Below are 24799 nucleotides of genomic sequence, written 5' to 3' on the forward strand. Positions count from 1 at the left end.
CTCAACCTCAAACGTACTATATTCTCAATCTCAGGACTGCATGGATTTTTTTCCTCTTGGTCGCTGTGTTTGTCTTACCACATCTCAAGACCTACATATTGTCATATTGTACCTAGAGATGAAAAACTTAAACTTGTCTAAATGATTGTAAATAATAAACGTGCTATTTGACGAATGAAGAATTGAGTCAGTATGTGGAGTGTGATATTGTATGAGGCCTTAATAGTAGAGTAGATGTGCAGAAATGTGCACTTGTTGATGAGCTGACAGTCATTATTACATACTGATTTCTGATACATTAGGCAATAGGCAGCAACTCATATGCTCTGCCAAGGTGTAGTATACAATACGTGACTGACACGAAATACACTGTATACAAATGGGAACAACATTGTCACTGCATAGAGGTGGTACTTAACTACACCAGTAGTGTCTCTGTTGCGTCAGGTGTAAAAGCTATCATCTGAAATACCAGGGCCCTACCACCGGAACACCTAATGGGTTCCTAAAGGTCAGTTGTTTGTGCTGATGAGGCCCTTTGCAGGACTGAACCTATTTAGTAGACCAACCCTACATGATTGCGCGATACATTTTTTATGTTTACTGGATCACACAAACAGGAAAAGAGAAAGTAAAAAGTTGAGTATGGTATATAGATACGCTGTGGAACAACAAACAATTGGCCAACTTTTCTAATACTGAATCTGTCCACACTGTCTTAAACGTCTGTTAGTTCTAGTAAAAACTATAGCTAAGACATGTATTGCCTGCAGTTAAAAGTGACCATGGTTTTCGGCTGGTAATGCTAAACCTGCCTGTGGAGTGCTGATGATCTATTTATTTATTTGTTTCAGTACAATGCACATCAATGAACATGTACAGCACTGCAGTACACGTAAAAATGCCAGATTGTAGCCCGGGGGCTCATTTCCATCTGTAGTCCATTAGGCAGGTTGATGTTACAATAAAAATGACAAAGATATACAATAGAAACATTTGCTGTAAACAAATACGGAGAAACAAAAAGAAAGAAAAGTAAAACAGGATAATTCAATAGTAGGATTAGTAGGTTAAACAAATATACAATTAATACACAACTAATAAGGTACAGCATACATTTAGAGGTGGTTAGTGTCTTGGTCTGGAGTGGCATGGTGGTTGACCCATATAACAGTTAAATGGGGGTTGAGTGTAAGGTGTAGTGTTAGATATCGCCCTGGATAAGCCTGTCTGAGCTGCCTCTTGTCCTGGCTGATCTTCATTTACTAAGCGCAGACTGTAGCCACTCACACCTGACCAACACCGGTTACTTAGGATATCTGGTATATCTAGGCGGGGCTAATGCTGCAGTGGATGACATACTTCTAAATCAGGGGTGTCCAAACTATGGCCCGCGGGCCAACTGCAGCCCGCTTTTTATTGGCCCGCGGCCGATTTTTAAAATATGATGTAATATGGCCCTTTGAAAAAATGTTTTTTTTTTTTTTTTTTGCATTTCTTAATCAACACTGATTGATTGGCCCGTGGCACATTTTAAAAATATAATGTAATATGGCGCTTTTAATTTTTAAATAATTTAAATGCACTCATTATATTACTGAGAAATATGTCCCATAAAAGAAAATGAGCAACAAGCCCATCCCAGAGGACCCTGAATAATATTTTATTTTAAATTAATATTATTATGGAAAATCTATGTGTCCTTCTCCAATAGCTTCTAATTCATCTGACACAGTGTCTCCATTTTTTTTCATAGAAAATTCTTCAGCTTTAGCCTCTTAATTTCCCTCTCAAAGTGCACCAGATTCATGCATTTCACTTTAAAAACTTAAAACAATCTCCCGGGGGGGACATACCCCCGGACCCCCGGAGGGTCGGGACCTCGGCTGGATACTATTTTCACCCTGCTGGACATCGGACGCAAAGGCAGAAAACACTGGGTGTATCATTGGCATATAAACAAGAGGGGAAATGTGTCTGTTTAATGTCCAAGGAAAGTGTTGACGTGAAGAAGGATTACAATTTAACTATGCAACTAAACATCAGAGCAGCTACATGTCCTGATAAATGTGTTATTTTTGCAAAGTGGCCCGGCCCTTCGTAGATTTTTCTGTATGTGGCCCTCAGTGAAAAAAGTTTGGAAACCCCTGTTCTAAATGTTAATCATAAACTGTTGTGTATTATAAATACAAATGTATAGGCCTATTTTTGTTGTCCTTACTTTGGGTTATTATTGAATAAAACATTAAGGTATACTTCTTCAGAAAAGGCCCTGATTATTATTATTTTCTTCTTAACGGACTTTCCCTGCGATGGGTTTAATAGGTGAAAGATGATTGCTCCTCCGTATGAGTGAGGGGCGTGTAGTGACGTCACTGAGGGGGTTTGCCCACCTCCGTAAAGCAGTCCGACTCCGACGTAAACACAAACAACGAGAGCAGAAATGAACATCCTCTAACTTCAAAGTAAAAGTCACAAACACTAGTAGACTGTAGCCTATCTAACTAATATGCCTGTCACATTGGACTACTCAGTTATGATACATGTATCATACACACCCAAATTCAACACTTGAAAGCGTCGAAAAATGCACACAATAATGGAGGTTTATTGTTAAATTATATAACAGCACATTTTAAATCCATTTGGGGCTGTTTTAGTATAGGCAACACAGTCACACACACACACACACCCAGTAAGACCATAACTGTGTCTTGTCATTCATTAGTGTGTTAGACCATCCTAATCAGACAGCTACGTTTTTTTGTTGTTATCTTTGCTTTTGTGTGTTTTTTTTAAACTAAGTTTTGGAGCCTAATGAGGTGGTTAGAATTAGTTTTGTGATTCATATATCTTTGCAAAGTATATTTTGTCCAGAAATCACATCTCATTCATACACATGTCATGTTTTTATATATTGTAGATATAGGCTTACTTTACGAAAGAAGTATAAAAACTAGTGGAGATAACACTTTTTTTTAAATCAAATAGGCTATGACAACCAGAAACAATGCAGATGCTTATAGGCTAGATTTGTAAATAACATATAGTGCTGAAATAAAGGCTACTTCTATCATTAAGAAAAAAAAAGATTTTCCAGCTCATGTGCACTGTATTCATTCAAATGATGTCTAACAGGCTACCACATTGGTGGCCACATGATTACAATTGTTTTCATGTGTTATGTCACAACAACCCTTATCAATCCAGTGGATTAGAACTGAATATTCGTTTAAAGGCCCGATTTATTCAATAATATTTTCACGATTTATGTCGAGCTTGATGACATCATTTGGCCTTAGTTATGGTATCAGAATAGGATTTTCTTTTTCTTTTTTTTACCAAAGTTTTTAATTGTGGAAAAACTAGACCGGAAGTAATGTTCTTCATTCTGTGTGACTTGACGCTGCCAAAGCATGGTACAGTAGCTTTATATGTCCATGGTATAGAAGCTTTATATGTCCATGGTATAGAAGCTTTCCGTCCTGATGTATATATCAAAGTGTGGAGTGTCCTTACATTTAGAGAGAGCGTACGGTGCTGTGGTCAGTCTCGGAGCATCAGCGGCGCACAGAGGTTATAGTGTACGGCCTGGAGTGTCACTGTCCTCGGCTGTCAGTAACCACACTGCTCCTCCCCCCTCCCTCCCACACGCACTGCCCTCTACTCTACTCTGACTGACTGACTGACGGCGTCCCAGCATGTGGAGCCGTTTTCTCCTTGGATGACCTACACGCAACCTTTCGCAGAGAGAAGCGGACCGACGGTTCGTTACAGCGGAACACCTGCTGACACTGAGCGGTGCAGAGCGTTTGTAATATACGACACTATAACAAGTCAACGAGAGGCTCCTGCAGGATTCAGGCCGACCCTGGAGCAGCTGACCTGGCAATACGACGCTGCGTTTTTTTTTCTTTTCAATTCTCTCGTTCTCCCCCAGTCGTGTCTGCTGCGTCAGGAGACAAGCGGGCCGAGGAGTGGAAGTTGTGGAGTTTAAAGTACATGTTTGCACCGGAGCATTGATGAGACTGAGAGCTATTTAGACACGGACACCAGGGGGGATTTCTTGAGGTTACCGTGGTTCACATGATGTACACAATCACCAGAGGTCCCAGCAAACTTGTTACACAGCGGCGGACAGGTCGGTGTTACCTAAAAGCATGATGCAACGTCACATCACATTGCTAATGATAGGGCAGGTTTTGGGGTTGTAGGATGTTGCCACAGTTGCAATGGCCCAGTGTTTCTATATCTAAGCTAAGAGCGTTAAATGTCCAGACTGAAAACTAACTGAATTCTACGTCTCCAGGTCCAGCACAACAAATCGAGAGTAAATTTGGCGACTTGAAGCTCAAGCCGACGTCTTGGCTCTCGTCAAAGTAAGTGTCTTGTCCGAGGCTTAATTGTTTCGGTGTGTTTGTTGTAGTAGCCTAAATAATGCAGCCTATATAGTCTATTGCAATTATATTATAATAAGTATGCGAGCTGTTTGAGCAGCGGCGGGGGCCCAACATACTTTGCACGTGTACTGTTGAGCGCAATCACATAAGACATTTCGCTGACTTGGATATGCGTCCATTATCGGACACAGCTTTCTGTCTGCCTGTGACCTTGCGCGAATGAGGAACGAATGGTAAGTTAATTGGTACTGAGAGAATGTTATTCAAGCACCATTGATTACTTACTGTGAACAGACCAAGACTGTATTAATGAAGCATTAGGTTAATGAGTAGGTTCTGAGAAACTGATTCACGCACTGTTTAGTTACTGGTAAAACAGACTGGGAGATATTGTATTGATTAAGCATTAGGTAATGCATCCTACTTATTAACAAATGCTTACTTGACCATTAATGTACCGTTAGTGACTCAGTACCTGCTCATTAACTTTCCATTATGCTTCATTAATACAGTATCTCCCAGGCTGTTTACCAGTAACTAATCAATAGTGCTTGAATCACAGTCTGTCAGTACCTACTCATTAACTTACCATTCCTTCCTCAGTAACTTGTCACTTTTTTTGACCCTTATTGTAAACCATTGCCACCATGTATAGACAGGACTACAGTCTATGGTAGGCACACATAGCTACAACCAATGTATTGTATTTCAGCAGCTCTAACTCATTCTCAAAAATATAATTAACACCTCTCATTGTAGGCTAATGCATTACAAAATAAAGAATCCTCGAAAATGACCTAAGAGGCGAATCGCCACCCCTCTTGAACAGTTTCAACAGAAGAGTGCATTTGTTGTTAAGGCCAGGTGTACATAATACATTGTCAACTAAGTGTATGTGCAGTACAACTTGACAGCTGAAACACTATCAATTGCTTTTCACAACTAAATCAAGTTTAAAAAAAATAGGCTATCAAAATGTTACATGTCAGTGGGTCAAGAGTAAAGGTGTCCTTTACTCTTGGGTGAAAATTCAAATAGCCTAGTTAAAGCCCAAATGACCAGAATGCATTGCATCTGCAAGATGTGTTAAATTGTTCACACTATTGCAATTACATTATAATTCCCTTTTCTTGGGAGTTGTCGAAAGGCATTTTGCAATAAAGATGGTAAGTACGTTCATTTAAGCATGCGTTTAAAAAAGCAACAAACAAAAAAGTCTGAGCAATGCCTTGCTGTACACCAAAGTGCTGGTCAATTAAAGGCCTACTTCACCGGTTTGAATATGAAGGTGTATTGAATTCTGAGATCCTATGTAGTATAAATGTGCAAAAAAAATTAAAATCGGTTCATCCTAGCCTGAGAAAAGGCAGAAAGAGTGTTTTTTTTAACCCTATATTTCTCTTTCTCGTGACATCACAGAAAGAGAAATATAGGGTTAAAAAAAAGTACTTTGTAAATATTACTGTGATGTCACAGTAAAAGACATCACAGTAATATTTACAAAGTAAGTTTTTTTGAATGATGAACCGATTTAAATTTTTTTCGCACATTTATACTACATAGGATCTCAGAATTCAATACACCTTCATATTCAAACCGGTGAAGTAGGCCTTTAAGTATGTCCAATATGAAACCTGAAGCTTCCCTTCTACATTCCTTCTAAGCTAGTCTCATAACCTGAGGCCATGAGCATCACTACACAATGTAGTAAATTAAAGTTATCTCAACCCAAGTCTATTTACACACCTGCCAGTCAACCAGAGGTTAGTCGTCAACCTGTCTCATTTGTTGGTTTTAATCATCACCTTGAGACTTAACTCTTGTCTTTTGTCATCAGTCTGTCCCAATTCAAACCACTGACACTCTCTAATCCTGAACTGTCTGATCCCTGCAGCTCGCCGCCCCCAAAGATTGTGTTCAATCGCCTGAACGGGAAGCGCTACCACAGTGCAGCCACGCCCAAGACCGGCAGCACAGCAGAGGGGTTCACTCCTGCACATGAAGAGAACGTCAGATTTGTGTATGAAGGTGAGGGTTGGCACCATCAGTACATGAGTGGATGCAGGTCACGGCAAGAGGTCAGACTAGGACAGACGATCTCTCCGGCTTCTTTCTGTATCACAGCACATTCACCTTCCTGACTGTGAGCAGCTGACCTATAGCTTCTCGCTGTGGGTTCACAATTTGACTCATTTTCAGAATGGCCAAGAGTGTGCCCCACTGACAAAGTTCCTTTCATTTTCAATAAGGGCTGAAACAATTAGTCGACCTATCCAAAGTTAATCAGCATCTACTTTACAAACGTTTCCTTATTCTATTTGTTCAAATGTGAGGATTTGCTGCTATCAACTAGTTGACTGAATATTTTGAGTAGATTTTATGTTGTTTTTGAATGTTGGGACAGTCAAAATAAAAATGTTAATGTCACCTCAGCCTCTAAGAGATGATCAGCAGCAGTATTACAGTTTCTACAGGAGATAGTTCGTAACACTTCTTTACACGTAGGTACCCGACATTTGGGAATAACCTCTATTAGATAGAAGGGTTCTTAACTAAGCAAGGTCTACTGTTTATCCCCTGGTTGCTTCTACTGCGTGCTAGATACTCATTAATGATCAGTTAGTCCCTAACTTGTTTCATAGTAATTCTGGTGTGAGAGCGCTCTGATCTGCAGCCACATATTAACTGAAGCAGTAACACATAAATATGAAACAAATGAAATGTATTACTGCCCTTTTTTGCAAGAAACTCAACATACTGTCAAAAGGAAGTTGGGCACTCCAGAAAAGAGTTTTTAAGTCCAGAAAACCCAACAATGATTAATAATAATGACTTTGCACAATTCACCCTGCTTTGGCGTTTACCCAGCATGCCCGGCTGTTGGTATGCATTTCATCATGCCCTGGTGGAAGTGAATGGTTTGAAGAGCTGACTTGACATAAAACATCTTCTCTTTGTAACTCTTGGACGGTCGCCAACAAAGGCCGATATGTTATGACGTTCTTTTGTGACTTGGAAGTTCAGCCGGACCTAAAGAAAAACCTGTGGCACAGTCTGTCCACTTTCATTACGACCAAAAAACCTTGATGGCTCTCGCTATGGCTGAACAAGCTCACTATGACAGTAAAACCTGACATATCAGCAAATAGGTAGCATGTTACCCACCCACCCCATGCACACACACACACACACACACACACACACACACACACACACACACACACACACACACACACACACACACACACACACACACACACACACACACACACACACACACACACACACACACACACACACACACACACACACACACACACACACACACACACACACACACACACACACACACACACACACACACACACACACACACACACACACACACACAACTGGTGTATTGCTGTGTTCTTTATATTTGACGTCCAAACATTTAGTGTTGGTTATACAGGCTGTGCAAACTGTGTGTAACTGTCAATAATGTGTCAATATTGCAGCTGAAAGTTTGTGTTCAAGGCGAGCCAAAACTTTGAGGCTTATCTGTGGGTGAAGCTGCCCCCCCCCCCAAAAAAAAGAAAGCAGATAAAGCACCCACAGCAGACGGGTGCAGCCCTCTCACAAGTCTTATGGGATGGGTTACAACGTGTGTGTGTGTGTGTGTTTGCAGCATGGCAGGATGTTGAGCAGAAGCTGTCGGACGGCAACGGTGGGGAGGCAAGTGACCGCCGGGGGCCTATTCAGTATACTGAGAAGACCCCCAGTGCTGCGATAAAGAGTAAGTGCCAGCATCTCCTCACTCCACTTTTACACAGGGGATGGATTTAAAAAATAAATAAAAAAAAAAGCCACTATCTCCATTGATTTATCCATCTGCTGGAATTCTTCAAAATGCTTTGACAACAAATGAAATCCACCCTTATTAAATCTAATCTTGCAACTCATGTTTTTTGACATCCTAACATACAGTATATTCCTCTTCCTGCCAGTAATCCCCAACAATTGGTAAGAGGGACATTGCCATATTTTTTTATCATTATTCCTAGTTTGTTAAAACTCCAAAGGTTTGAATTTAAGTGAATGGCTGCTCTCTTCTCTTTGTGGGCAAGTGGTTTTTGGCTGGGCTTTATCTACAGCCAGAGGGCAACTGTTCTAATGGTTTGCTTTATAACTCCCCCTCTGAGGAGTGACAACCTGGCTGTTCCAGATAAACTAGCCCTGAGTGCCGGTTGTACCGAGTCTCTTCTTCACACACACAAACCCCTCTATACCTGTGTGCTCTGGTTCCATCTGGCTCTTGCTGCCCTAGAAGATTGTGATTTACTTTGTGCTTAATATTTAGCTAATATTAGCATGCTAACACCCTAAATTCAAATGGTGAACATGGTCAAACTGATGTCTGATAAACATCAGCATGTAGGCATCATCACTACCATCATTTAATTGTTGTTCTTATTTCAAAGAGCACATACCTCGTCTCTTATTTAAAAAGTTTGGCTTTGGTGTCCATGTGATACAATGAATAATGAATGACTCAACCATGGAGCCTGGATTAAGCTTTATTCTTTGTCCCCTCTTGTCTTTGTTTGGGTGCAGACTTTGTGCCCTTAGACCTGGAGGAGTGGTGGGCTCAGCGCTTCCTGGCTAACATTGCCAACATGTCATGACTGGGTGAGGCTTTGAGTCTGGACAAGAAGCCTAGTGTCACTGCTCCATCGGTGAAGGCATCACCACGGTGGAGAGGAGGCCAGTCAGTCTCCAGGATCTGCCGTGCCAAAGGCGCGTTTGTAATTTGAAAATGGTTGGATGCCCTGTGCTTCACGCTGCTGTAGAGAAAAACACCGGGTGCCCAACACAGAAGTGCCCCTCCCTCCCCGATGCAGACAGAGACCTGACTGTGAACTCTGATTCCAGGTTGTGCTGCTGTGATGGACCCGTCTCTCTACGTGAATGATGACGTATCAGATTGAAAATGCAAGATTCTTTCTTTTTTTCAAGAACCGGCCTCCTTTCTCAAGTGTGCTTGACTGGCAACATGGCTAATGTTTTCATATAAAACTATGGAAGACCCAAAAAAGTAAAAATGTTTTTCAAAAAAAGTCCTGTATGAGGAATTATTTCTTTGAACTTTACACTCTTTGCTCTGATCAGACTTGAATGAACACATTTGTTGAAATGCAACATGCTGAGGATTGATCATTGTTCATGTACAGTGCAAAGGTTTTAGGCAGGTGTGAAAAAATGCTGTAAAATATAATGATTTCAAAAACATAAATCAGTTTATTTTTATCAATTTAAAAATATGCTGAAGTCTCTCCCAGACAAATATATCAAAGCAGACCGGGGCTTTAAGATGTGCTGCTTTTTTTGACGAAGCACAAAGAAACGGGCAACGTTGAGTATAGTAGTGGTCGGCCAAGGAAACTTAGTGCAGCAGATCAAGCTTTTTTCTCTTCGAAATCAGAAGATGTCCAACAGTGCCATGAGCTCAGAAAAGGCAGACACCGGTGGGGCCAAGGTACCCCCCTCTACTGTCTGGACAAGTCTTGCCAGAAGTGGACTTCATAGAGGGTCGCAGGCAGCCTAAAAGCCATACCTCCAACATGGAAACAAGGTCAAGCAACTCAACTATGCAAGGAAACATAGGAGCTGGGGCTCAGACAAATGGCAGCAGGTGCTCTGGACTGATGAGTCAAAATTTGTAATATTTAGCTGTAGCAGAAGGCAGGTTGTTCAATGAAAGGCTGGAGAACGGTACAATAATGAGTGTCTGCAGGCAACAGTGAGGATGGTGGAGGTTCCTTGCAAGTTTCTGCAAATGGAGTTGAAGATTTGGTCAGGATTAATGGTGTCCTCAATGCTGAGAACAGTATATGGACGTACCTGGAACCCACTGGTTTCTGCCAGTTCTGAGCTGATGACACTGCTGGATTTAGATTTATCTTCTGTTCATTCACTCCATTTAGTTAATTTATGAAAATAAACTATTTAAACTACCGTTTTAGAAAGCGTTCTTAGTTTACAGCATTTTTCACACCTGCTTAAAACCTTTGCACTATACTGTACATGAATTGACTGACATGTCAGACACAAGTGTGTGAAATCTGTTTTATAAATCACCATTTGTGTCCTTGCGTCAAACCAACATTCACCATTTATTTTCAGTGGGTGCATATTAAACGAAACATTTGAAACATAATACAGAACTGACCCGGGCATGATAATTGTTTACATTACAGTTTTTTTCGATTGCTAAACCACAGTGGGCACAACTGGAGCGACATGTGCAAAACTCTAACAACAGTATGCAGAGCAGCGGTTCATTCGGACCAAACTCTAGCTCGTTTTTCATTGATAAAACACAATTTTCAAAACTCTACACACCTACAGTATCTCACAAAAGTGAGTACACCCCTCACATTTCTTCACATTTTTCTTTATATCTTTCCATGGGACAACACTGAATAAATGACACTTTGATACAATGTAAAGTAGTCAGTGTACAGCTTGTATAACAGTGTAAATTTACTGTCCCCTCAAAATAACTCGACACACAGCCATTAATGTCTAAACTGCTGGCAACAAAAGTGAGTACACCCCTTAGAAAAAATTTACAAATTGGGCCCAAAGTGTAAATATTTTGTGTGGCCACCATTATTTTCCAGCACTGCCTTAACCCTCTTGGGCATGTAGTTCACTAGAGCTTCACAGGTTGCAACTGGAACCCTCTTCCACCCATTTATGACAGCATCACAGAGCTGGTGGATATTAAAGACCTTGCGCTCCTCCACCTTCCGTTTGAGGATGCCCCAAAGATGCTCAATAGGATTTAGGTCTGGAAACATGCTTGGCCAGGCCATAACCTTTACCCTCAGCTTTTTTAGCAAGCCACTGGTCGTCTTGGAGGTGTGTTTGGGGTCGTTATCATGTTGCAATACCACCCTGCGGCCCAGTTTACGAAGGTTGAGTGCACATGGTCAGCGTCATACACAGAGGTTGCCTTTGGAAAATAGACGTATGAGTGCTGCCAGCATTGCTGAAGGGCTTGAAGGGGTGGGGGGTCAACCTGTCAGTGCTCAGACCATACGCCGCACTCTGCATCATACTGGTCTGCATGGCTGTCATCCCAGAAGGAAGCCTATTCTAAAGATGATGCACAAGAAACCCCACAAAAAGTTTGCTGAAGACAAACAGACTACGGACATGGATTACTGCAACCATGTCCTGTGGTCTGATGAGACCAAAATACATTTATCTGGTTCAGATGGTGTTAAGAGTGTGGAGCGGCAACCAGGTGAGGAGTACAAAGACAAGTGTGTCTTGCCTAGAGTCAAGCATGGTGGTTGGAGTGTCATGGTCTGGGGCTGCATGAGTGCTGCCAGCACTGGGGATCTACAGTTCATTGAATTCTAACATGTACTGTGACATACTGAAGCAGAGCATGATCCCCTCCCTTCATAAACTGGGCCGCAGGGCAGTACTGCAACATGATAACGACCCCAAACACCCCTCCGAACGACCACTGGCTTGCTAAAGAAGCTGAGGGTAAAGGTTATGGACTGGTCAAGCATGTCTCCAGTCTTAAACCCTATTGAGCATCTTTGGGGCATCCTAAAACGGGAGATGGAGGAGCGCAAGGACTCTAATATCCACCGGCTCCTTGATGTCGTCATGAATGGGTAGAAGAGGGTTCCAGTTGCAACCTGTGAAGCTCTAGTGAACACCATGCCCAAGAGGGTTAAGGCAGTGCTGGAAAATAATGATGGCAAAACAAAATATTGACACTTTGGGCCCAATTTGGACATTTTTTCTTAGGGGTGTACTCACTTTTGTTGCCAGCAGTTTAGACATTAATGGCTGTGTATCGAGTTATTTTGAGGGGACAGTAAATTTACACTGTTATACAAGCTGTACACTGACTACTTGACATTGTATCAAAGTGTCATTTATTCAGTGTTGTCGCATGGAAAGATATAATGAAATATTTGAAGAAATGTGAGGGGTGTACTCACTTTTGTGAGATACTGTATCTCATGGCTTAACCACAGCCTGCACAACACTGTGGATTTCCAGCACTTTTTTTCAAACGCTAACGGCCTCTGCACACATCCTACCTCTACTGCGCGTCTACCTCGCGTCTGCGTCTGACTTTTTGTCACTGACCGTGTAATCAACCTAGAGCGGGCACACATCCAACCTCAGACGCACTGCTGATGCGCGTCGGAGGCACGTCTGCAGCGACGCTCCCCTTTACCTCAGGAGGCTCGCCTATTTTTTTCTGAGAGCAGCGCGTCTCTCTTGGGTCTCTCTGCTTTAACTGATAGAGAAATACTCGAAAATGTGGCAAAGAAATACATTAAAAAAAAAGGCAATGGGGCACACGGATTACTGTCCAGACTCAATATTAGACTCAATATAAATCATATGCATCATAAATGACACGAAAGAACTTCATTTTTAATGGGAATTATCTATGAAAACTCTATGTAGAAATATAGGGCTTTTAGAAGCAGCGCTGCAGCAGCAGCAGCTGCTGAGACGTTCCATGTGTGTCCGAGAAAAGTCCGAGAGACGCAGCAGTAAGGTAAGGCGACGCGCTCCAGAGGTAGACGCAGGATGTGTGCAGAGGCCGTTACACACTACTGCCACAACTGTAAACCACACATTCAAAACAGAATGAATGCCTAGTGCATTTCAAACACTGCAGATAGCAATTTCAACTGAAACACTAAGAAGGTGTCTTGTTTTAGAATTGTTAGTGAACATATACAGTATAAAGGGAAAACTCAAAAATATATATTTTTTTGTAAATGGACCAATGAAGGTTGTTGGAGGGAGAAGAGTGGCAGTGAGAGTGTGGATGTGTGGAGGAAGACAGAGCTGTAATGTCTGATGAAATACAGTAAGGGCTACACTGATAGACCCTGTTGTGAATCATGGTCTCTCATTGAGAGAGGCAGGGTTGAGAGTGCAACCCAATCTGCAAAAATCTAAAGTTGCATCTATAATACGAATTTTCCAGCAAACAAACAGCTTAGAGTTGCATCCTTACAGTAAATGACAACATTACAGGATAGATTTCTGTATTACAATTATAGACTATTTACACAGATAAATACTACATTTGGAAATGTTTTCAATAAAATATACAAAATTTGTATCTATTGAAACAAACTTCTGATTTTAATTTCTTTTTGTTTTCCTATAAAAACTGGTATGTTATGTGAAAGAATTTCACCCTTTCGTCAAAGAAAATATTACGTAATTTGTGTGAAATAACTCAAATTATTCAAACTGTAAAGATTAAAAGTTTGTAATTTATGTATTGGGGTTTGATGCTAGGGTTTGTATTCTGAGCATATTCTGAGTGACAGTGTGTGTTGTCTCAGTGAGGACAATTCATAGTGTTTGCTGCACTGAACCTGTTTTGCAGGTGAAGTGAACTGTTCAGCTCCAGTGACTGTTGGTAGTGCAGACTGTAGTTAGAGTTTTGCACATTGAGCTACAGTTGTGCCCACTGTGGTTTAGCAATCGAAAAAAAACTGTAAGAAACACTTTTTAAAACATAATTTAGTGCTCGCTTTTGCTACCTGAAGTTATTTTCAGACATGTTGCACTGAATTAAAACCTGCCAACTTTAACTTTCTTTGTATACCTTAACTGCAGTCAAAGTTTTGAACAGGGGGCTGTAACACCTCTCTTCCTGCTCGCTGCCTTTGCCCCCCTGCTTGTCTTCTTGACCCGCCTGCGGCTGGGTGCAGAGTGGCTGGGCTTGGCTGTGGTGAAGGTGATGCACTGGGAGTCCAGGTAGTCCACCAGCTTGGCGGCTCCCAGGCGGATCCCTGCTGCCTTCAGTCTGTGCTGGAGCTGGGACAGGACCAGAGGCTGGTACTGGAGGATCTGGCTGTAGAGTTCAGAGTCAGACAGGATGAAGGAGCGCACGGCCTGCAGACGATCCTGAAGGCGGCTCGCCACCTGGGAGGCAGAGACGCCGCCATCACTGTCCGAGTCGCCATCGGAGGACAAGCAGAGCTCTGGGTTGGACCTGCTGAGAGACAGGGACAGGCATAGTTTCACAAGCCGTTTACACGTCACAGCTACAACAAACCATATTTGTGTGACAGCAAACTGCTTTGCAACCTCATTTTTAAAATGTGGCTGAGAAGCATGTTGCATTCTTTACTTTATTAAATCTCAAGTCTGGCCATTTCCCCTCCCAAAACATTGTTTTCTTAAAACACTCATTTGCTCACAGGAAATTTTCTTCCATAGGCAAATTAATGTTCCATACAGACAGCTAAATCTCACAATTGTTTTCATTAGCGATTTTCTCACTTGATTATCTTTTCTATAAAATGTCACAATTTCCCACAGCCCAATGTGACACATCAATATGTCTCGTTTTGACTGACCAACAATCCCTAACCTAGAGATTAGTGAATTTACAATTGTATACAACAGAGGCAAAGCAGAAAAAACTGCTGGTACTGGCAAACGGTTGGGAATATCACTGAAAGAGTTACACACACTTTTTGCCAATACAGCTTCTTTAAAAGAAGCCTGAGCACAGTGCACACTCTTTGCAACTGTGTGTGAGTGTGACAAAATATTGTTAAATCTCTCTGAAGAATACGTGTTGTAACCAAACAAGTGTGCAGTGCCTGAAGTGTGCAGTGATGTGACACCTGAGACGATACACACACACTTTAATACACACTGTACCTTTCAGACTCTTCACTGGCAGCATTTGAGGAGGTGTTGGAGCCCTGTGAGGCAGACAGCAGCTCTGCGTTGGCTTTCAGAGGGGAGATGGCAGCGGGTGCTCTGGGCTCTTTAAACCTCACTGTCTGGGCACAGGAGGCTGGCCTGTTACCAGCAGCCACAGCACCAGTGGCTGGGGGCTTCACCTGAGCTGAGAGACCCGCAGAGGGAGCCTCAACCTCGGAGTCGGAGCTGGCCAGCTGGTGGGTGTACTGATGGATCTCCTTCAGTTTGAGAACCATCTGGCGCTTCGGTAAAGGCCGGACACCGTAGCTGCACAGAGGAGAAAGTGAGTGGACAAACAGAGTAAGAGACCAGGGCAGAGCCAGAAGGACAATGCTGAGACAAACACCATAGCTAATCAGACAGGCTCCTCAGTTCATTCTTAGGCCTTTCACACCGCCGCAAAATCGGCGCTAGTTCTGGGCTAGTTAGAGCCAGTGTTTTGGTTTCACACCGCCAGAAAGCCTGCTCCGGGCCGTAAAAAACGGTTCAACTCATACCCCAGGATTGAGCAGGATTTGAAGTGAACTGCTTGCGCCAGCGGCCGGGGGAGGGATTATCCTGACCAACCAGAGCAACTCAAACCTCATGCCCGCCATATTTAAAAACACCGCTACTACGAGACGTAAACATAACATAATTACCGAACGTAGCGATCAAATTGACCGGCGAGAATACGCTGTATGGGTCCTGTTTGGTTAAATACTACTTTATACTATTATACTCTTTATACTATTATACTACTTTTCTGGTCTTAATTTCTTGTTTTACACTGCTATAGAGCAACCTGACACGAATCACATCACAAAAAACTATGTAGATTTTCGGGAAGCTCTTTCTCTTATTTTGGCGATCCAGCACGTCCTGTCAACACTTGAGTGTGTGTGCATCGGCCATCTCCGCTCCCTCCGCCTGTGCTTCAGCAATCTCCGCTCCCCTCCTTCCGGAACACTTTCAGTGGCGGGAAGCGCGAGCATGGACCTATAAGGGCGCGAGGCAGACGCGAGCAGGGAAGTGACAGCATTACCATACATGGAAACATCCGCGTGGTGACTTCACGAAGTTACATGCGACGTCACGAAGTTACAAAGGGTAGACCGCTTTGAAGATGTGACTTCTCGACTGGCTAGAATAGTGTTTAGTGCTCTGCACAGACACCCCAGACGGTCAGCAGGGAATACGTCGAAATGCATGTAAGTCATTATTTGATAATTTAGTATGGTTAAGCATGACTATGAATCATCATAACAACGTTTATAGGTCATAAAAGTCAAAAAGCATCATAGGTCCTCTTTAAGAAAGCAAAGCGAGAGCTAACACGTGTAAAAATAAGACGTATTCGCCGCTGTTGTTGTGCTTAAAGCTAGCGGTAGCTTTAGCGTTAGCCACAAGAGCAGCGGCGTCGGGCGACGTACACACACGTTTACAGTGACGTCATGACGTTGCTCTCTTGCCGGCTCCATGGCTGTCTCCGGTCGATGTGAAACCAACCGGTTCATAACTGGGATAAGGCTGTAACCAGTTTTGAACTGACTCTTGGTTCATTTTGGTGTGAAAGGCCTATCAGTAACATGAGGGTGGGGATGACAATGTCCAACTGACTTGTTGAGTTTGTTCTTGAGCTCCGGTGTGTCCATTTCAGAGTAGTGGGCCATGGGAGTGATGGGCACCAAGGTGCGACGCCTTCTATTGACTGATGAGACACAAACAGGAAGAACGTGTAAAACTAGTCTCATTTCAGCACCAAAACTGGTGAAGTAGCTAGGAGAAGCATTCGGTGTTTGTTGATTCTAGTGGCCTCTTTGCAATAAATCAAAGGTTTTATAGATACTTCTATGTATAAATCCTGACAGAACTAACCTTAAAACGTTTAACACAGTACACCACCCACAGTGTAGGTCTTTTAGAGCTGTTGGACTGAAACAACCAATACAGATGTCTATTTTGTTTTCACTTATATTGCTACATTTCTTACTTGGTGTTTTGAGCTGGGCAGAAGGGTTGACCCTCTTAGAGAGAGGAAGAGCCTCCTCCTCCTCTTCCTCCTCCCAGCTGTCCCATAGTTTGGGGTCCAGCAGGCTGTTGGTGATCTCCGGTGTGGATGGCTTTGTGCTGGGGGCTTTGGATGGAGAGGAGTTAGTCACAGCGCCACGACTCTTGGACGACAGGACACAGGGACTGGATGGGGACTGTTGATGGCCGGTAGAGGAGGAGGACGACCTGGCTGTTTGTGGTTGTCCCGGGCTACTGCGCTCCCGCTGGCTGGATCCTCTGCTGTCCTCCAGCCTCAGACTGAAGCAGTCCGGGGCGGCCCCCGCGCAGGCGTCCAGGCCCCACGAGTCGTTGAACGCTATGGGGGGCTCGTCCATGGCCGTGAAGCTCTGTTGGAAGCTGAATTCGGCAACTTCTCCCATTGCTTCTACCTGCTCTCTTTCATTGCACATGTCTTTATTTCCGCACTCTGTCTCTCTTTCTTCTTGCTTGTTCCTTATTCCCTTCTTCATTGCCTTAGCCCCTGTGCCGTTGTGACTGCTGGACTCGACAGATGGACGGCTTTGACGAGAAGAGTCGCTGTGTCTCTGTGAATTTTTAAGGCAGCCGCGAGAAGAATAAGAGTGTGGATCTGAAGGGTCGGACAGGGGTGAGAGATGAAAGCCCCCTAACTTTGTCTTCTCTGGGCTTTCTGATGGCGCCCGGTCCCATTCTTGACTTGGTGACCTCTGCTGGTCGAGGTTGCTGTGGAGCGGGGAGGTGGCCATAAGAACAGGGGGCTGTTGGAGGTGTGTGTGCATGGGAGTGCTGCTGTAAGGCTGGGGCTGGAGGTAGAGGGCTGTATCACGCTTTGAGGAAATCGAGCTGGAGGGGCGTGAGAGCTTAGGCTGGGACGGGGGAACTGCAAACACTTTTCCATCTTCACCCGCATGGCAACTACTGGATCTTTTAAAACAAACGTTGAGATCCGGGCTGGAGCCACGGGAAAACGATCCCTCCAGTTTAACCTTGGCAAGGCTGCCCTCTGAGACTCCGGTTGGACTGTTTGAGGTCTGAAGTCTGTTGTTAAGCGGTAAAGCGGGAGAGGAGAAAACAGAGGATGAGGAAGCTTCAGCTCTGGGGAACAGCCGTGTCCTGCACATGCTGCTTTTGGTCTGAGTGGAGAAGGTCCTGGTGCTTTGTTGGTGCTGGAGAGGTGTGGAGGGGATGAGCCAGGACACTTCAGGAGAACAGTCCAAAGTTCTGCGGGACAGTTCAGGTGAGAGGGGCTGGTGGTGTTGAGATTGAACAGTGTGTCTCTTGGCTGCGTTGGACGTAGAGGGTAATGAGGAGCGATCCCCTTCCTCATAGACTCCCAAGGAGTCGGAGAAGAGGCGGTTGTAGCTGCTGTCCAGCTCATGTTGAGAATTTGGCGGTAGGTTTTTCACACCGAGGCCCGTCGAGCGTCTCTTTGGTTCCGTCAGTTTTGCAAACACTTCCTCTCCATCCTTCTCCTCCCCGTCCTCCACGCTGTCTAGCTCGTCTTCCCTTTTCCGCTGCGTGGCGGCGAACTCGTATATCTCCTCCAGCTCTTCCTCGTTCACTTTCTCCTCGCCGAGCTCTCTCTCTCCAGAGGTGAGGCTGCCGTCTTGACTGTCTCCTTCTGCTCCTTTCTCTCTGTCCCCTCCTCCGTTTGTATCCGTACCCTCGTCTTCCCCCTCTTGGTTCCACATAGAGCGGAGCAGCTCCACGAAGGTCTGGTCTGTCTGGTTGTTGACATTCTCTTCCTGGTTCACGTACACTTCCTCATCTGCCAGAGCCGCTGCATCTTCTCGCTGGAGCTCGCAAAGCAGCAGCAGCTCCCTCAAGTCGAACCTTAACGCAAAACAGGAAGAAAGTTATCACCTTTATGGTCATCCACACAATGTGCTGCTTTACTTAGAACACATGAGGTAGAGCTGTTCCATTATACTATTTTATAGGCATCTGAGAAAAAAAAAAAAAAAAAAACACAATCAAAATCAACAATATGAATACCAATGTTAAGCATACAGTAGTATAAGTGTTTTTGTGGTTGCAAATGGATCTAGTACGTGGCAAAATTGTATCAATTATACAATTGGTTCCGGGATGTGGGATAATAGGGCAGTATGGGGGCTTTGCTTGGTCCATTGTGAATAAAATATTCCCATATTTCCGATGTCTTCGGCATCTTCATCCAGTCTATTCACAGGCCGTCTTTTATCTGACGGGCACTGCACCAATCAGTGATGTAAAAGACAAGTTTTGTCGCATAAAAAAAACAAGCTTCAGAATACTAATGCTGGACTTACACTACACGACTTTTCACGCGATTTGACAGTCGCAGACAATCTTCCAATGTCGGACTGAAATCACGGGAGTCGTGCTGGAGTTGTGGCGCGCGCACGTAATCTCAGTCGTTTGGTGTATGGTGGTCTTCTGACCCGATTTCAGCCAGTCTTCTTCCCGTCTTGACGTTCCGACATTATCAAACATGTTTGATATTATCGCTAGTCTTAGGGGGTTGGCTCAAGCGAAATGACGTAAACACTGTCACACTCTCGCATGCCCCAAGCACGACGCAGGAGGAGCGGCATTAGTCGCGACCTGTGTCCGCCTGGTGAGGTACTTATTTCGGATACTTTTTCATAGAAGCCTCGGTGGAGAACCAGGCTGACAGCCGCGACCTGAACACTCTCCTACAGGGTTAGGAGTTAAAGTTATTGGGGGATGAGATCAGCAAATAAAGCTGGTCAAATAACTAAAGGAAGTCAGAATATTGAATTAACTTGTTTTTAATTAAATAATCACAATTGCGTTTGCAGAAATAATATTAATCTCAAAAGGAATCTAGTTGTAGTCTTGCAATATGAGACCCCTGTCTTTTCAAAATCTCACTCTGTGACTGAAAACTAATGACTAGTTGTCTTCAGGTGTGAGTTGATTGTCCTTAGATGTGAGAGGGTTTCAGTCTTCAGTCTTTTCAAAGTTTTTTAAAAGTCCTCTAGTGTAAGCCCAGCATTAGTTGAGCTTTGAATACTAACCTCACCTACTAACCAACAGATAGTAGAATATTCAAATTATTCGGGCCAGCCCTACAACACATATAAAAGTCCTGGCTCGCATACTGCATACCAACCTGGATGCAAGCTCCAGTACATGAGGCTGTAGTGATGCTGGGATGGAGCAGTGGGCTGTGTAGAGGTACTGCAACAACGCAAACACTGCCTGTCCCGGGACGTCGCTCATCAACACCCTCTGGGCTGCAGGCATTCCCTCCTCCTGCACACCCAAACCACTTTCATGGACCTGGGAGAGAAGCCGGGGACGAGAGTATACTGTAAATACTAATGTGTCTTATCAAAGATGTTTATATGTTGTAGAGAATAATACTTCATAGTTTTTTCCTTTAAAATAAAAAGTTTTGACCAACTCAGGTCCACAAATCTGCTCACAGGTTGCTTAAACTAAGCCAACAGAAAGCCTCTGCCCAGTATAATTAGATAAGCTGAATCTATTAGCCAGAAAGTACCCCGAAACTGTGACAGATTTAAGATGTTATATCCCTTTGGAAAGTCTTTTTTCAATTCCTGCGTTTTTCCTCGAAAGGTGAAGCTATGAAAAGAGAACATAGGTTCATCTGTACATATGAAGAGCCTTGGTGCTTGTATTAGCAGGTATGTGCTCTGCAACAAACAAGGTGATCCTTTTTACCATTTGGGCCAGCAGGGGGCAGCGAGCGTAGACCATGAAGGAATGAGCAAAGTAGACGTCTCCACTGTCCACCTGAAGCTGCACATCGCTGAGCTGAGGGTTGTTCACCATGCTGCTCAGGTCTGACGCCAGTCTGGACAGAGAAACCTACAGAGGAAATTAACACGTATTAAAACGCCATGCATCATCTCAGCATGGAGAAATCCCTTTGTTTCAGGCCTGAGACATACTGACAATATGAATACCAAATGAGACAAACTGGTTGATAATGTAACAAAATGCTGAGCCCAAAACGTTATTAATTTGTGTTTGAGTTGACCTCCAACCTTAAAAGAACTTCCTTCACAATGATGACTGGTCTTACCACTCGGTGGCTGCCTGGCTCATTGTCTGCCCCCATGGATTGGCGGGTCTTGTGTCTTGTTTGTGGCAGGAAGTCGCTCACACAGCGGTCGGCCTGCTCGTCAGGTTCCTCTGGGACGAAACCGCTCAGAACAAGGTTTGGGATCCGACCAACGCTCTTGTCTGTGGGAGCAGAGACAATCCAGACCATCAAAAAACTACACAGTAGTAGTTTTTTTTAGGAGTTAAAGGATGTAATGCACCCTAACACCTCTAAGCATTTTCTGCTAGTGGAGAACACTGAGAAATTACATTCACAAAAAAATAAAAATAATGCTTTTAGTAATAAAAAACATTATGTACAGTGGAGGAAATAAGTATTTGATCCCCCACTGATTTTGTAAGTTTGCCCACTTACAATGGAATGAGCAGTCTATAATTTTAATGATAGGTCTATTTTAACAGTGCAAGACAGAATATCAAAAAGAAAATCCAGAAAATCACGCTAAATAAAATATATTATTTTTTTTCCATTTCATTGAGTGAAATAAGTATTTGATCCCCTATCAAAACATTGCTTATTACTTTGTGGAGAAACCCGTGTTGGCGAGTACAGAGGTCAGACGTTTCTTGTAGTTGATGACCAGGTTTGCACACATCTCAGGAGGAATTTTGGACCACTCCTCTTTGCAGATCCTCTCCTAATCTTTGAGGTTTTGAGGCTGTCGCTTGGCAACTCGAAGCTTCAGTTCCCTCCACAGATTTTCAATGGGATTTAGTGGGACCTTAATGTGCTTCTTCTTGAGCCACTCCTTTGCTGCCTTTGTATGTTTTGGGTCATTGTCATGCTGGAAGACCCATCCACGACCCATTTTTAGTGACCTTGCTAAGGGAAGGAGGTTGTCAGCCAGGATTTCACGGTACATGGCCCCATCCATCTTTCCCTCGATGCGGTGAATTCCACCTGTCCCCTTAGCAGAGAAACACCCCCAAAGCATAATGCTTCCTCCTCCATGCTTGACGGTGGGGATGGTGTTCTTGGGGTTATACTCAGCATTCCTCTTCCTCCAAACACAGCGTGTTCAATTAATACCAAATAGCTCAATCTTTGTTTCATCTGACCACATCACCTTCTCCCAAGCATTCTCTGAGTCGTTCAGGTGTTCATTGGCAAACTTCAGACGGGCCTGGACATGTCCCTTCTTGACCTTATGGGCTCTGCAGGATCTTAAGCCATTACGGCGCAGTGTGTTACCAATTGTTTTCTTGGCGACTGTGGTCCCAGCTGCCTTGAGCTCATTAACAAGCTCCTGCCTTGTAGTTCTGGGCTGATTCCTCACCGTTCTCATGATCATTGAGACCCCACGAGGTGAGATCTTGCCTGGAGCCCCAGACCGAGGGAGATTGATGGTCATTTTGTGCTTCTTCCATGTTCTAATAATCACACCAACAGTTGTCTCCTTCTCACCCAGCTTCTTGCCAATGGTCTTGTAGCCCATTCCGGCCTTGTGCAGGTCTACAATCTTGTCCCTGATGTCCTTAGACAGCTCTTTGGTCTTGCCCATGATTGAGAGGTTGTAGTCTGATTTATTCTGTGGACAGATGTCTTTTATAGAGTTAACGACAGGTGTCTTTTATACAGGTAACGAGTTGAGATCAGGAGAAAGGAAAGGACTGTTCTGTGGGAGCCAGAATCCTTTATTGTTGGTAGGGGATCAAATACTTATTTCTCTCAATGAAATGCAAATAATTTATATCTTTTTTTTATGTGATTTTCTGGATTTTCTTTTTGATATTCTGCCTATCACTGTTAAAATAAACCTAGCATTAAAATTATAGACCGCTCATTTCATTGTAAGTGGGAAAACTTACAAAATCAGTGGGGGATCAAATACTTATTTCCTCCACTGTATATATATATACAGTGGAATATATATATATATATATATATATATATATACAGTGGAATATATATATATATATATATATATATATATATATATATATATTATATAAAATAAAATTAAGAAGTAGGTAAGTAGGTTGTAAGAGGGTAATATTTGAAACTGATAATGAACCCAAGATGGTTTTTTCACCCAACAAATAAAAAATAACAGACACAATATGAAACCTGAATTATGATACATTAGTACAGATTTGTTTCCTTTAACTTAAAGTGCATGTCTCTACTGGTAAACAGATTTTTTTTCCCAAGACAGTTTGTGTACTGTATTGTGAGAGAGAGTGTGTGTTTGTCATTGCCTGAAGCAGTGTAACCACACTGTGTGAGGGTCATGCCGTCTTCAGCCAGCTCCATTAGGTCTCTGAGTGCCTGGCTGCCCACTAGGAGCGGCCCTGTGCCCGGGGTGGAGGGAGCTGGAGAGGAAGCAGCAGTCCTGATGGAGACCGCCCCAGGAGTTCCTTCACTAGCAGGCTGGACAGAAGGGGGCTCGTTGGTGGTGTTGGAGGAGGCCACGTCAGTCTAGAAGTGGAGGAAAATATCATGACAGCTTACATTCTAGCCACCATTCTCAATATAGAGTTCACAGAAGTCAATGTTTTCATAGAATTAGAGGTCCACTTAACACATCTTGTAAATGAACTGTTTTCACATTCAAACTAAACCACCACCATCCAGCTGTCCATTTTTGCATGATTTTGTAAAAACTGTTAAATGTGCACAATGAATAATAATAACCCAAAATTACAGTAAATCAGAATGCACTTTAAGATACATGTACAATTGAAAAAAAATCAAGCCTCCGATAAATAATTTCCCAATGCAAGGTGAAAAGTTTGGGAAAAGGGATGACATTTTTTTTCTCAGGTAAATTTTATGAGGGGGCTCTGTCAGGACATGCATTGTGATGTGGATGATAACTTGTGGCCAAATGCAGAAGACTGAGTTGACTAATGCTAGTCTTACACTACACGACTTTTCACGCGATTTGACAGTCGCAGACAATCTTCCAATGTTGGACTGAAATCACGGGAGTCGTGCTGGAGTTGTGGCGCGCGCACGTAATCTCAGTCGTTTGGTGTATGGTGGTCTTCTGACCCGATTTCAGCCAGTCTTCTTCCCGTCTTGACGTTCCGACATTATCAAACAGGTTTGATATTATCGCTAGTCTAAGGTGCCAACACACTGCACTCCGCGGTGCCGCGCGAATCGCAGGTTCCGCGCCGCGTGATCATATTGGGTCATATTGTGTCCGCCGCCGGCCCGACCAGAGTAGCCTTCTTCTACTCTGGGGATATGCTGGCGCTGGTGCTAACCGGTGCTGAGAGCACCAGTCTGCTGTGCTGATGGTGCTTTACCCAAGCTAACTGGTGCTAACTTGGTTCTTAAAGCAAAGCTGATAACTGTACACAGCAGGCAACAGACACATAGGCTATTCACAGAACTTATGGGAGCAAACTGTGACTATTATGTTTTCATCCATCTTAATTTCCTCTGTCCGTCGTCCCGAAGTGAGTGACGTCGGGAGAAGCTCAACGCTGATTGGCTATTGTGGCGCGGCCGGCGGCAAAAAGTTCAATATTTTCAACTCCTGCGGCCGCCCTAAGTTATTGAGGGATGAGATCAGCAA

General features: G+C 43.5%; 2 protein-coding genes across 3 annotated transcripts in view; one reads left to right on the forward strand and one right to left on the reverse strand.

Annotated features, from left to right (window-relative positions):
- The first annotated feature begins 3705 nt into the window (after nt 1-3705).
- mcrip2 (MAPK regulated corepressor interacting protein 2) lies at nt 3706-11188 on the forward strand. Of its 2 annotated transcripts, none has more exons than XM_080029669.1 (5): nt 3706-4141; nt 4310-4379; nt 6295-6428; nt 8068-8175; nt 8994-11188. In XM_080029669.1, exons 1-5 carry the CDS (start codon nt 4087-4089, stop codon nt 9062-9064), a joined length of 438 nt encoding a protein of 145 aa, XP_079885795.1. In that variant the 5' UTR covers nt 3706-4086; the 3' UTR covers nt 9065-11188. The 2 variants fall into 2 exon arrangements, with proteins under 2 accessions (XP_079885795.1, XP_079885796.1); XM_080029670.1 differs by having other exon boundaries at nt 9009-11188.
- Nucleotides 11189-13642: 2454 nt separating this feature from the next.
- slx4 (SLX4 structure-specific endonuclease subunit homolog) overlaps nt 13643-24799 on the reverse strand; it is a 51320-nt gene continuing 40163 nt past the window's right edge. The window contains exons 7-14 of the mRNA XM_080028914.1: nt 23472-23691; nt 21232-21392; nt 20868-21014; nt 20293-20462; nt 17137-19007; nt 16764-16854; nt 15120-15431; nt 13643-14445 (exon numbers count right to left, since the gene is read on the reverse strand). Coding sequence (XP_079885040.1) covers nt 14064-14445; nt 15120-15431; nt 16764-16854; nt 17137-19007; nt 20293-20462; nt 20868-21014; nt 21232-21392; nt 23472-23691 — 3354 coding nt within the window. The 3' untranslated portion in view covers nt 13643-14063. The remainder of the gene's footprint in view (nt 14446-15119; nt 15432-16763; nt 16855-17136; nt 19008-20292; nt 20463-20867; nt 21015-21231; nt 21393-23471; nt 23692-24799) is intronic.

The sequence above is a fragment of the Ammodytes marinus genome (genome assembly GCF_949987685.1).
Source record: "Ammodytes marinus genome assembly, chromosome: 6".
NCBI classification, from domain to species: Eukaryota; Metazoa; Chordata; class Actinopteri; order Uranoscopiformes; family Ammodytidae; genus Ammodytes; species Ammodytes marinus.

Excerpts from the sequence above, each read along its gene's own strand:
- mcrip2 (XM_080029669.1), top strand. The coding sequence starts at position 4,087 with ATGATGTACACAATCACCAGAGGTCCCAGCAAACTTGTTACACAGCGG. Across the intron at positions 4,142-4,309 it reads TGTTACACAGCGGCGGACAG|GTCCAGCACAACAAATCGAG; the intron begins GTCGGTGTTACC and ends CTACGTCTCCAG. Across the intron at positions 4,380-6,294 it reads ACGTCTTGGCTCTCGTCAAA|CTCGCCGCCCCCAAAGATTG; the intron begins GTAAGTGTCTTG and ends TGATCCCTGCAG.